The following is a 14,430-nucleotide window of genomic DNA, read 5'->3' as shown; positions in this document are numbered from 1 at the left end:
TATCCATGCATCTCTATGAGTCAAGTTGGAAGAAAAATTTATACGTAAAAGCAAGATAAAGTGAAAAGTGAAGCCACTTATTTAAAAACAAGTGCCACAGTTGTAGTTTTAGTTAATTTACTTTGTTGCCTTAATAAGATGTGCTGTGATTTGTACAGGGAATAGTCGTGGAGACTAAAAGTTTGAAAACGGATACTGAGAAGGCCTTCGCAAAATCCAAAGGAGAGCGGGTTTCAAAACTGCTGCTTGAGCACTGTCCGCAGCTGCACAGCTGCTGGCATCTGAGTCCGTCATGTGGAATGACAGCCTAGGCCTTTGTCCTTTCTTATCATGGGCGTTTTTATACTACCCCCCAGGGAACTCTAAAACTGTTCTAAGAAATGTTTGTATCGTCGAAACTTGCATCTGCTCGACTCTTGATTGCCTCAGAAAAAAAAAAAGAAAGAAAGAAAGAAAAAAAAAGAAAAAACCCTACTCTTTTACAGCGTTTTGCATAGCAACGTCCCAAACACAGCAAAAGCGATGATGTTGGGAAGATACAGAGACTGGGAGAAATAAAGCTGTGCAGAGACTGGGCATGTGTTCCCAGAAACCACTCGGGGACTGAGCAGCTACTCTCCCATGACAGCTGCAAAGGGCATGGTTCTCATTTCCTGAAACTCTTCCTTAGCAATTCTTACAAAGCTTTATTTTATTCTGAAATCAGGTAAAAAGGATTTTTTTTTAAAAAAATTAATGCTTATTGAAACCCAAAAAGTCCTTTCAAGTTGATGTCTACTCCCATAAGGACAGGCTGCATACTTCAGAAGTATAGTAAGTATGTACATACACACCAGTCTAGGATAGTTACCATAGAAACAAAACGTTCCCCCATTGAATGGAAGACTAATCATTGTAGTAAATTTCCATACACATATCTAAGCTATACAAATCACAACACTGGTTGGGAGTCAAATCCATCTGGTTGCGTATTTGAACACTTTCTCAAATGAGCAGGCGTTATCTGTGGAGAGAAGGGAAGGGGCTTCCCTTCACTAAGTTTGCACATGCGAAGTTCAAACTAGAGTTTCCCTAAGCCAGCACTGAAGACGCCTCTGGTCGTCTGAAGAGTCTTTCATCTGTTCTCAGCCCTCCGCTCGGCAGTGTCCGAGGGCTCCTCTACCGGGTTCATAGGCTTTGCTCTGGAAGTGAGAGCACGGGTATCGCAAGACTGGTCAGGTGGGCAGGTCAAAAGGCACGCGTCAAAAGGACTTTCTCTTTGGAAGGCTTGCGGAAGCTGGCTTTGAGCAAGGTGCTTTTGTGTTTTTGAGACAGGGTCTCATGTTGTAGCTTGGCCTGAAATTTGTAGTGATCCTCCTGCATCAGCCTCTTGAATGATACTGTAATGATACTGCAATGATACTGGGACCATGAGAAACCTACACAAAGGGTCTTCTACAATTTAGATTAAGTTCAAACAAATAAACAAAAACCTTGGGTTTCATTCTTAATTTTTTCAGAACTTTTTAAAAATGTTTTAAATTTTAAAAAATATAATAGCCAGTCACTACTAGTTTATTTGGCTTATGCTGAACTAAGTAGAAAATTTGAAGGCTAAAAATCTTGGCACATTTTCTTCTGCAGTTCTTAAGTCATAAAATCTGCCTATAGGAAGCAGACTCTTTTAGGACTTACACTGTATTTTAATACGCTAAAGGGTATGTCACAGGAATCTTGAAAAAATCTCTCAGTGAACTACAGAAGAACAACAGACATGCAATGGTCCAGTGAAGTGGGCATCCGAATTCTGGGGATGTTGTAATGTGAGGGCCAGCTCCCCGGGCTCATGGTTTATACCATCTACACCCTCAGGGCTCCCATGTTAGCCAGCACCGGACATCATCCTTCTATGTGGGTGGCAGCTGCCTGTCAGCTCAGTAATCCTGAAGGAAAGCCAGGAATTTGTTTCAAAGCATTTGTCCAGATTAGACCACATGTGGCCTCCAGGGAGCTCTGGGCCTCAAGCCTGCTGGCTGTGTGGAGCCATCCAGCTTATCCAGGAAAAAAATGGACCATCTTCTCAAAGCCAATAAGATAAAAGAAACCTTCCATAGTCCAAAACAGCACAACTCATGGGTGGGAACTGCACAAGATGAGATTTGTTCTCTTTGCTGGCCTCAGAAAATCAAGGAAATGGGGAGAAATGCTGTGGGGGTCTCTGTTCTTCATTGTTTGTTTGTTTGACTTGCTTAGAAGGAACTTTAAATGAGATCATCAGCTTAGTGTTGGTAAGAAGCCTTGAGCACTTCTATTATCTGGGCACTTCAGGTCACATGACACATCATGTTTTTGGAAGAGAACCCTACTGAAATCAACAGCTGACAGGATTGCTGTATCTTAGAAGAGTGCATTTCTCAATAGGCATTGGGTCTAGTGGTGCACAGGAAAGACCCGAGGGCAGGCAGGAAAGCCGTTGACGTTATTCCGTGGCAAAACTGCCACAGAATAGCACCCAAGTGCTATCTTCTCTTCCACGGGAAATGGTTGTAAATACTCAGAACTTTGTAGCAGGTCAGATGCTCCTTGTTATTTTTAGCAAAATAATGTGAAAGAGGAGGACTCAAACAAGGAGTGCACTGTTTGCATGGAAGGACAAAAATGAACAGATGAGATTGTGTTGTGTTTTCTCTGCAGATGGGCTGAAGTTAAAAAAAAAAAAGAATAAGTTGCCTCCTAATACTGGGAAAAACAATTGTGAAAGAGAAATACATAGAAAGCAGTTGGCATGTTAATGCCCTCAACAGGATGCAGAAAGTTCTCAGATGGTTGCAAAAAATATAAACAGGAACATTCAACACAGTATGACCAGTACAATGAAGGTTTCCAGGTTCATAGCTTCTCTTCTGTCCAGAGTGAAGCCATCAACACAGTAACACAGTGAAATCTAATGAAACCATTCTTTCATAATCACCCCCTCCATATATATATTCATAAAGGTTATGAATCATAGTGTAAATGTCTAATAGGATAGCTGATATATGAATCATTATTAAGCTGACAATACCTTTAGCATAAGAATACTTCTCCTATAGAAACACACACACACATATATATATATTTGTTTTTAAATATCCACATACATAAAATATTATTTGGAAACATATATCAGAAGTTGGTTACAGTGACTGCTTCTGGGAAGGGGGATTTCATTGCTGTAGGAGCCTGAAGAAGGCAGACACTCCCTGTTCATCGTTAGATAGGTTGTAAATTTTAGATCATTTGTATTTATACCACCTAATGACATATACACAGAAAAACTATACCACCTAATGAAATTATAAGTGCATGCTTTTTGGTTCAAGTTTTTCTCTCCTAGGAATAATAGGCCACAAATACAGCCACATGTAAAAAATGATGTCCTTGCACGTTAACTCCCAGTAGCCCTGATTTTAATAGCAAAGACTGACAGAATAAAAGCAGCTGCCACAAAGACGCTGATAAAGTATATTTTACCCTACCCAACTCAATAGCATGCATCCACAAAAGGAATGAGGACAGCATGTCTTGACAGGATGTGAGGTCCACAATATTACTAACAACAACAACAATAAAGGCAAAAGCCACACCATCATTAGAGTAAATAGACTCTATGGTCATACCACCCTGCAAATTCCTGACCTTAGCTGATCTAGGAAGCTATGCAGGGTCAGACCTGGGTGGTGCTCGGATGGGATTAGAGGAATGTAGGTGGTATGCTGTAATTACTTGTGTGTCCATGTGTGCATACATATGTGTTTGCTGTTGTAAGATGAGAACTCTGGATGTCTCAGGAAAGGCCAACTTGAGAGCAGAGTATTAGGGGTGGAGACTTTTAATTGTAAGAGCTGTCCTGATGATTACTATGTCAGCAGTGTCATTTAGGTGAATTTAATGTTCTTCCATCATAGACCACACTCACTTGAGTAATAATGTCACATCACTTAACAGTTTTATCCATGTATTTTTTGTATGTGTATGTGTTTGTATGTGTGTGTGAGAGAGAGTATATGTATGTGTGTGTGTGTGTGAGTGAGAGAGAGAGGGGGAGGGAGGGAGGGAAAGGGAGGGAAAGGGAAGAGAGAGATGGGGAGAGAAAGAGAGAGAGGGAGGGAAAGGGGAGAGAGGGAGAGAGAGGGAGGAGACGGGGAGAGGGAGGGAGGGGGGAGAGAGAGAGGGAGGGAGGAAGAGAATATGGAAATCAAGGACAACTTGCAGGAGTTGATTCTCTCCTTCGATCTCACCGACCCTGAGCATTTTAAAAATATACGCCTTGCCTACTATAGTCATTATATTCCTAATGTGACAAAGCACCATAACCAAAGCAACTTACAAAAGAAAGCATTTAATTGGACTTACAGTTTCAGAGGGTTAGAATCCATGATCATGGAACAAAGGCATGGCAGAATGAACAGCTGAGAGCTCACATCTTCATATGCAGTCAGGATCAGAACACATCACACTTGGGAATACTACATCTCTATTGAAACCTCAAAGCCCACCCCAAGAGTTACACCTCCTTCAACAAAGCCGCACCTTCTAACCCTTCCCAAACAGTTCCACCAACTGGAGATTCAAACATATAAGCCTATGGAGACCATTCTCATTCATTACCACACCTACACCTGAACAGTATCTCTCTCTCTCTCTCTCTCTCTCTCTGTCTCTCTCTGTGTTTGTTTTTTCCTTCCTGCTCTCCCTCCCTCCTTCCCTTCCTCCTTTCTGTCCCTTCATTCCTTCATTTCTTTGTTCCTTCCTTCCTTTCTTTCTTCTTTCTTTTTTTTTCTCTTTCTTTTTTTTCAAGATTGGGTTTATTGTGTAGCCATGGCTGTCCTGGAACTCACTCTGTAGACCAGGTTGGCCCCAAACTCAGAGATCTGTTTGCCTCTGCCTCCCAAGGGCTGGGGTTAAAAGTGTGTGCCACCACTGCCTGGCACAATTTCATTTCTTGTGCAGGATGGCTACTTCAGAATAAAAATATGTATTTTTATTCTAAAAAATAACTAGGCAGTATTTGCATATCAAAGGTAATATACTATACTATATTAATACAGTGAAATAACATGATTTAGTTGCATGTTTACATGTTGTTAATTTCTTGTTCATCAGGTGTTTAGTGTGTGGAAAAAAAATTTAAAAACTACCACCTTTGATCTCATTCAGCTACTAAGTTTTAAATTTTTTTGTGTGTGTGTGTGTGTGTGTGTGTGTGTGCGCGTGCGTGCACACACACACAGATCAGAATACACCTTTAGGGAATTAGTTTTTTCCGTTTGTTATGTGGGTCCCAGTGATGAACTCAGGTTGTCTGACTTTTGTGGCAAGTATTTTATCCACTGAGCCATTCTTGCTGTCCCCATCAACACTTTTTTTAATTAAAAATATTATTTAGTTATTATTTTATGTGTATGGGTTTTTCCTGCAAGTCTGCTGAGCACCATGCATGTGCCTTGTGACCAAGGCAGCCAGCAGAGGGCATCTGATTCCCTGCCCTGGAGTTACAGATGGTTGTGAGCCACCATGTGGGTGTTGGGAATTGAACCTGGTCCTCTGGAAGAGCAGTCAGTGCTCTTAACCGCTGAGCGTTATCTCCAGCCCCTTACTTGTAGTCTAACTTCTCCTTGTGTGCCCATCTGACCTCATGGAGAGCTGCTTGGGGGTTCATTAGTGGCCTGTCATCATAACTGTCCCCGTCTCTTGCCTGCTGATGTATTGCTGGGCTTATAGCTCTGCCCAGATCTCTTTCCTGACTCATGTTCACACCCTCTTCCCTGTGTGGATGTGAGTCTGCCCCTCAATCCGCCAGTCTAAATCTTTAGTAGACGTCATGAAATTGTGCAGATGTCTAACATAGCGCCCTCTGTCTCTCCTCCATGTCCTCCTCCAAGCTCTACGTCCAGCTTTTCTCAATCAGCAGACATTATCCCTGTCAGTCACTTTTTTCTCAGAGCAGAATTTGTTACTCTTGAGACCTTACTCTTTCTTTCCCTTTCAAGTCATCACCAAGTCACATTTTTAGCTCATAAATGTATCTGGAAGCTGTCAGCTACTCTGTATCTTTGTTACTGAGACCTATGTCACTGTCATCTCCATCTGGAGGTCAGCCCAACTCACCTAATCTTCCACAGTCTGCCAACATAGCAAGTGACTGAAAGTAGATTGCATCGCGCCTACAGAACTCTCTGGCCCTGTTTCCTCTTCAGGTGGCATGTTCCACCCTAAGCCCCACCTGGCTGCAGGGGCGTCCTGCTTCTGTCATGCGTCTTATCTTCTCTGCTCAGAATTCTTTCTTCTTGCAACCTTTGCTTCCTTGTTGTCTCCCAACTTCTGCTAACTCTGTAATCTAACTGAAAATGCTGGGTACTACGAAATCTAATCTAAGACTTCCTTAATGTTTTCTTGCATAAAATCGTATTTTTTTCTTTTTCAAAACAAGTTTCTAAGAATAAATGGCTTGTGTAGTTCCTGATTATGTATATCCTCTGAGCACTGCTTTTTTTTTAAAAAAAAATCTGTATAAGCCCAATAAATAGGAGGGTTCCTGGAATATAACTGTTTCAGAATGGCAAGGAGTGTGCCATAGAAGCTAAAGGGGTGGTGATGAAATAAATCCATTCAATTTTTTTTACCCTGTCACAAATAACCTTTGGGTTATGGCTTTTTCATGTACCAACTACCAACTGAACTTGTTTAGATGGGAGATATGGGAGACTTTTATTTATTTACTTTTTTGAGACAGGGTTTCTCTATATAACAGTCCTGACTGTCTCTGAACTCACTCTGTAAACTAAGCTGGCCTTGAACTCACAGAGATCCATCTGCCTCTGCCTCCTGAGTGCTGGGATTAAAGGCCTGCACCTCCACCACCCAGCTGTGAGATATTTATTAAAGATTGATGTTCAGGCAGCAATTCCGTTTAAATAGATTTCAGTTCATGTGCAAAATGGGGTCCTGAGAGTATTCGTGGTGTCCCCAGACTTGAGATCAAGCCTGGAATTGCTTTAATTCACTAGTATCAGTCAAGAAGGTGCTTTGTAGACAGTTACATTTGGTGTGTGTGTGTGTGTGTGTGTGTGTGTGTGTGCACATATGCCATGACACACATGTAGAAGAAGAGGATAACTTTCTCCAGCTAGTTCTCTCCCTCTGCCATGTGGGTCCCAGGAAATATCTCAGGTCATTAGCCTCCTTGGATGTGACTTTGCCCACTGAGTCATCTTGTCTGCCTGGGTGATGGGCTTTATTGTAGACATCCATCCCTAAGACTTTCCAACCTGGTGTCTCTTTGGCACCGTTACTGACTTGAGCTTGTAGTTCATTTTGGAATGTCTACACTGAGTAACTTAGAAAGTTTTGTCAAATATTAGCCAGTTATTAGAGAGTCATTATTGTCTACATGTGCCCCTTGGGAGATTAACCAGGCTGGGTAATCTTAGCACTTCTAACTCTCTAAGCAGGTCTCTTACTGCAACCGCTTCTTCCTGTCCTGGAAAGTTCTGTTGACATTATGTGAATGGACTCAGCACTAGCTGGACAGAAGTAACACAGAATCGACAAATGGTTCTAAGAAATCACAGTGGTCAGTCCCTGTCTTTCCATAGGACAGGAGTCGTGCTACCATATTTTATTTCATCCTGCTAGCCATTGCTCTGTAAAGCAGAGTTCTGTGTTTTTGGTTCCATTTGACAGAGATGGGAATTGTGACTTTGAAGGGTTTCAGGGCACAGTCAGGGGAGGGGATGAATTTAGTTGCAGACCGGAGTCTGCTTGGCTCCAGGGCCTGGACTCTTCAGCTTAAAGGTCTGCTTGGGTATCAACTAGTTTACTTAGTATCAAAACAAACAAACAAAAACCAACCAGCCAGCTTAACAAACAAACAAACAAACAAACAAAAGCCCAAGCTTTAGTCTCAAAGTCTGATTCAGGCCATAGGAATAAAGCCAATTGGTCACTAAAATACGTGTTGTGATATTACTCATGAATTTAATCAGTAAAGAATTTATTACACTTATTTAGTGTGTGTGTGTGTGTGTGTGTGTGTGTGTTTGTACACCCACACATGCATGTGCCACGATATGTATATGGAGATCAGAGGACAACCAAAGAAGTTAGTTCTTCCCTTCTATCCTGTGTGTCCTGGGGATTGCTCAAATCATCACACTTGTCTGTGTGCACCTTTAGACTGAGCCTTCTCTGCCCTTCAATAAGGAATTCTGAGAGCCTTCTGTTTGTAACTATCTTCAGATTTATCTTCAGATAAAACAATGCTGGTGAAAAGGCACAGCTTCTTCTACAGTTGATGGTTCCAGTCCCATAAGAAATGGGCAAATATCCAATACTGAGAATGCGGGAGGATCAATACCTTAACATACTATAAGAATCTGCCAGACTTAGATGCAGTGAGAAGGGAAAGTGTCATTTTCTGCAGAGGGGACCGCACCTGCAGATCTGAGAGGACTTAGTTTCTGTTCTATTGCTGTGAAGAGACAACCATGAGCATTGCAATTTGAATAAAAGAAAGCATTTAACTGGGTTTGCTCAGCGTTTCAGAGGTTTGATTCATTGTTATCACGATGGGAAGCTTGGCAATTGCAGTGGTCTGAATGAAAATGGCTCCCATAGGGAGTGGCATTATTGGAGGTGTGACCTAGTCGGAGAAAGTGTGTCCCTGGGGAGTGAACTTTGAGATTTCAGAAGTTCAAGCCAGGCCTTGTGGCTCACTGTCTCTTCCTGCTGCCTGTGGATCCAGATGTAACTTTCTCAGTTACCTCTCCAACACCATGTCCACCTGCATGCCATCATGCTTCCCGCTATGACAAGAATGGACTAAATCTCTAAACTGTGTGACTAAACCTTTAACTGCCCCTCAGTTAAATGCTTTCCTTTGTAAGAGTTTCTGTGGCAAAGGTGTCTCTTTGTAGCAATAGAAACCCTAATAAGACAGAAGGACACAGGCAGACATGGTGCAAGAGAAGTAGCAGAGAATTTTACATTTAGGTTTGGATCCACAAGCAGCAGGAAGAGAGAGAGACACTGGGCCTGGCTTGAGCTTTTGAAACCCCAAAGCCCATCCCCAGTGATACACTTCCTCCAACAAGGCTATACCTCCTAATCCCTGTCAAGTAGCACCACTCTCTGATGAGAATGCATTCAAATATGTGAGCCTATGGGGCCATTCTTATGCAAACAACAATTGTCCACTACAGTGGAATGAAACTAGTGGTATTTCAAGCACTCAAGTTGAGGGTCTGACCGCATCAAATCTTGGTTCTTCTCAACCGTCTTAGACCAGAAACACAGGTAAGTCACATCTGCTGAGACAGTGCTGTGAACATTTAAGCTGGTGTCTGCTTTTCAGTGGTCATAGTCTCTTGAGTCTCTTAACTCACAGTTAAAGGTGAGAATCTGACTACTCATGGCCAGCTGCCTGAAGCAGGTGTCTGTCCCTCCTCTGGCTGTTAGGGTGACCAGGATTGCACGTGAATGGGGAACAATTGCACCGGAGCCACCTAAGGTTGAGAGTCATGGCAAGGAGGACTTTGATGGTGAAAGAGACTTCTGCAAAAAGATCGTGTGTGACAGTGGTCACAGGAGGCCACTAGACAAAAACTAAGTACTTCCTCTCTTATTCACATGAGTAGTGATGTAAATGAGAAGCTTATTTTTGATTGATTAGGGTTGACTTGTTACAGCAATTTGTCATTGGTGACTTAGTGTAGGTTGAAACAGTACTTGGCATTTATAGGCTGGCTGGTTAGTAGTCCTTTGGTCTCTGGACAAGACAGAGCCTTCCCACTCCTTAAGACTGAGCTTCTGAATGTGTGCTAAGGGTTCCTATTGACTTGTTTCCATCAGAGAACTGTGGAACCAGGTCTAGGTCTGTTAAGGGCTATTTTGTTCCTCTGGGGTTTAGTGTTGCAGCTCTTAGCTGCACAAGTTGGAATTTACCAGGTAACAGCTTTTGTGTTTGTCATGCACTGTCCATTATTTTATATTTGCCCTTGATTAATAAAGGAGTTAAGAAGTTCATAAACAATTCCTAGGATAAATTTTCAAACATAATGACATATAACATTCTCCTCTAAGTATACAAGCTTTTAAATGAACTTCTCAAATTCTTTGTGTGTAAAATGTTTCAAGAGGACTGTTACATTTTTTCTGTGTTACCCATAGGTTAAAAAACAGTATAAACAGCATAAACTATTGTTCTTATAGTTTGCAGTGCTGATGCCTAGCCAAGTTTTCCTAATTTAAAATTTCATAGGGAGGCAGGTGGTTATCTGAGTTTGAGGCAAGCCTGATCTATAGAGCAAGTTCCAGAACAGCCAGGGCTACACAGAGAAGCTCTGTCTTGAAAAAGCCAATAAATACATAATAAATAAATGAACTTCAAGAGAAAGGTAATTTCTTTCTTAGATATGTATAGATTTGGTTCTCATTTTGAGTTGAAGACTCCTCTAGATCATAAATCTGTTGCTTAATAAGTCATGTGATCTTTCAAAATGTGACTTCGGGACTCAGTAAATGTATACTTACATGGAACCCAACAAAAGCAGACCCCAACTGTGAAGTATTGGTTGTGAATCATAGGATGCGGGGGGGGGGGGGCATCACAGTCTAAAATTAGAATATTAGCCTGTTTGCATTATTTTGTTTTGTTCTTGTTCTTTTCTGTTCCCTTTTTGTGTTGTGCTGGGAATCCACAAGTCGCCCTCACCTCCCTCCCCTGTGTCCAGTCTGCCCTCCCCGTGCTTCTTTAGCTCCCTGCTACTGAGTTACATGCTTAGCCTTAAAGCGAGTCCACCAGACGGCTACATTCTCACTAGAGCCTTTCACCAATTGTCCTCTTAATTTTTCTTCCTTTAGACAAACCTTTTTATCATGCATTGATGTAGGAGTCCCCTCTATGTGCTGTGACTACCATTAATGAATAAAGAAACTGCCTTGGCCTGTTGATAGGGCAGAACTGAGGTAGGTGGGAAGGAATGGACTGATGCTGGGAGAAAGGAGGGTGGAGTCAGGGAGACGCCATGGATCCGCAGCCGGAGGTAGATGTGCTGAAACTTTGCTGGTCGTGGTAAGCCATGGCCTTGTGGTGATATACAGATTAATAGAAATGGGTTAAATTAAGATGCAAGAGCTAGTCAATAAGAAGCTAGAGCTAATGGGCCAACCAGTGTTTTAATTAATGTAGTTTCTGTGTGGTTATTTTGGTTCTGGGCAGCCAGGACAAACAAATGGCTTTCTCCTCCAACAATGCATAGTGTTGTAGATACTGAAAATATTTAGCTAGGAATAATTACAAGTAACATGGGACCCCTGAGATTATATGTTTCAAACCTCTGAAGTTTGGAAGCAACACACAGATAACACTTCAGAGGAACAAGAAGTCATGTGCTCCAATCTCTGGTAGTCGTGTGGTTTTTTGAACTGTGTTCTTGGTATCACCCAGTGAAGAGGGGGGAAAAAAAACCTTAAGTGCTAAGTGTTTTTATTTTTCAAGGTCCAAAATTAATGTTCGTGTGAAACAAGGACAGAGTGACAGGACTGACATCACAGAATGCAGACCGAGGCTGCGGCTTCCAACTTTAATGCTTTGTTTATAAGTAGAACCGTGACATTGGAAGAGAAAATTTTCTCTAGGACAGTGAATAATTCAGCTATTCTTTCAACATTTCCTACAGTTTTAGTGAAGACTTTCTATTCTCTTCATGGCCCTCTTTGAAAGCATGGGTTTATTATGACGTCGTCCATGGTCCCCATTTCCTTCTTCTGTTCCTGTCCTGCGATGCCTCTCACTTGTTGGCAATGTAGATGATCTTGTGCTTCTCGATGACGCTGATGTCGTGTTCCAGCTGCTTCATCTCTTCTTCCAGCTTCTGCTTGCGAATCTTCTTCGGGATGGAATCTATGAAGACTGAGAGGGACTGGAACTCTTTGTGCACCTCTTCCCAGTTCTTCTTCAGCCCCTGCAAATGGTAGAGAAGCCTTGAAATAATACAGACACTGTAAAAGGAAGTAGTGAGAAACTGTGCCAGTAACCAAGAGTGAGTAGGTGAAAACAGCTCCTGAAAGCAGCTTTAGAAATGGTAACGTATTGGTCCAGGACTTGGCCACAGTAGCAGAGGACATGGCACAGAAGCCACGCCCTGCCCTCTGTGGTCTGCGCCATCTCTGCTGGGAGTATTCACTTCCGTCACTGTCACTGTTTTTAGTGTCTCATGTGTAAGTGCAGAGTGGCACCAAGCTCATGGCAAATGTTTTGGTCAAAACCAACTATCTGAAAATTGGTAGCCCCAAGTCAAAGCTGGCTTTGGAAAATATTTTTCAAAAATTTATTTGAAAAGCTTTACTTCCTAATGCATGTTTATATATTTGTGTACACATGTGCATTTATGAGTGTGCATGGGCATGTGTGTACAAGTCAGTGAAGCTGGAAACAATCTCACATGTCATCTTCAGGACCATTCCTGTACTTATTTCAGGCAGGGTCTCTCACGGGCCTGGGGCTCATTGTTTAGACCCTGGGATCCACCTGTTTCTTCCTGACCGCTGCTGGTTCACAGCACACGTCACCATGCTTGGCATTCTGATATGGGCTCTGGAACTCAAGCTCATGTCCCCATGTTCACAAAGAAAGCACTTTTTTGACCATACCACCCCACTCCCTAATTTCACTCTCCTACCCAGAATTTTCTGTTTTATCCATATTCTTCAACACAGAAGCCACATCAGAAGCCTGGTTGTTTGACTGGCATATCATATTTTATTTGACAAAATGTTATTGTAAGAAAAAATTTCAATTTTACAATGACCTTTTATATATCTTTTCAATATATTATAAAGAATAAATCATCTTCCACATAGTCAGGGGGTCCATCCTTCCTGTTAATGTATTCTAGACATGGCTGTAATATCATTAAACATAGAACACATGCTAATTCAATAACACGGTTCATGTTTTATGGGCTCTAAAATCAACAGATTCAAACTAAGGACCTCTTAGGAGCTATAAATGCCATTTCCATCTCTGCCTCGTTCCGTTTCCCATCACAGCGCACCAGGGGGCTCCACTGACAACATGCTCTTAAGCTACTGATGGAATTCATTCAGTGAGGTTTTATAAACTAGCACTGCTTCTTTGTCATTGTGAGATCATAGATAATTTTATTTACACACATGACAAGAAGAGGCCAGGAGCTTGTGGAGCTTGTAGCTGGATTGGGAAACTTTAGGTTCAGCGAGAGAGCCTTTCTCAAAAAATATGGTAGACCGTGAATGAAGTCACCCCACATTGACCTCTGATTTGCACATGTATACATGCATACACACGCACATGCTCTCATACACACGCACATGCTTGCATACACATACACACACTTACATACAAGTGTATACTCACCCACACTAAGAAAATGCAGGCTCCATTTTAGAGACAAAAAGAGCTTTGTAAACCGGGCGGTGGTGGCGCACGCCTTTAATCCCAGCACTCGGGAGGCAGAGGCAGACGGATCTCTGAGAGTTCGAGGCCAGCCTGGTCTACAAGAGCTAGTTCCAGGACAGGCTCCAAAGCCACAGAGAAACTCTGTCTCGAAAAAAAAAAAAAAAACCAAAAAAAAAAAAAAAGAGCTTTGTAAATTCACAAAACAAGTAAAAGGATGTCCCAAAAGGGCAGAGAAAATGACAATTGCCTTAAGAATAAGGAGAAGGACAAGTTGGGTCGTTTCTGAAAGGTGAGCCATGCATGAGACAGGCAGTCCCACCACTGGGACAAGCACAACACAGCATTCACAGGCTGCAATTCCAGCTGTGGATTTTGGTGAGACAGTGAGAAATCCCACAGTGTCACACTGGGTGACTCAGGGCAGCCAGTTAGCATCTTGAGCAATAATCTATTAAAAAAAACCAAGCTTCCCTGAGGCCTCAGCTTGGCCTGCCATAGCCTCAGGATGTGGGAAGACTCTGGAGACGGAAGTGGAAAGCAGCAGGCTGAATGCTGACAAGTCCAGGCTGTAGGTGACAGGAAGCTGGGCAAGGAAGTGCATGGGGAATGATAATCTGACCCTGGGGACCTGGAACAGATTTCATCAACACAGAATAGTCCTGTAGTCAGATTGCTCTTGGTGTGAACAATCTCTGGACCACGAATTCTGACCTTCATGGCCAGAGAGCCCAGAAACCTGACATGCCAGGCATGGTCGATACACCTGACAGCTGCATCTCTCTCCGACATGGCAGAAGTTGTCTAGAGTTCTTGCTAGGATGAAGACCGTTTCTGCTTGATTGGAGCTCAGTGCTGCAGCTCCTTCTCACACTCCCAAGGCAGATAGTAGATGGTCCACATTCAAGAGTCATCTCTGGCTAGAGCAGTAGCCACCCCAGGGATACAATCCACCGTGTTATCTGGAGGGTGAG

General features: G+C 42.5%; 1 protein-coding gene across 1 annotated transcript in view; it reads right to left on the bottom strand.

Moving 5' to 3' along the window:
- Positions 1 to 11,810: 11,810 nt before the first annotated feature.
- Enkur (enkurin, TRPC channel interacting protein) overlaps positions 11,811 to 14,430 on the bottom strand; it is a 32,390-nt gene continuing 29,770 nt past the window's right edge. The window contains exon 5 of the mRNA XM_038335532.1: positions 11,811 to 11,984. Coding sequence (XP_038191460.1) covers positions 11,811 to 11,984 — 174 coding nt within the window. The remainder of the gene's footprint in view (positions 11,985 to 14,430) is intronic.

The sequence above is a fragment of the Arvicola amphibius genome, chromosome 6, assembly GCF_903992535.2.
Source record: "Arvicola amphibius chromosome 6, mArvAmp1.2, whole genome shotgun sequence".
Lineage (NCBI taxonomy): Eukaryota > Metazoa > Chordata > Mammalia > Rodentia > Cricetidae > Arvicola > Arvicola amphibius.
This window is presented reverse-complemented; position numbering and strand designations above follow the sequence as displayed.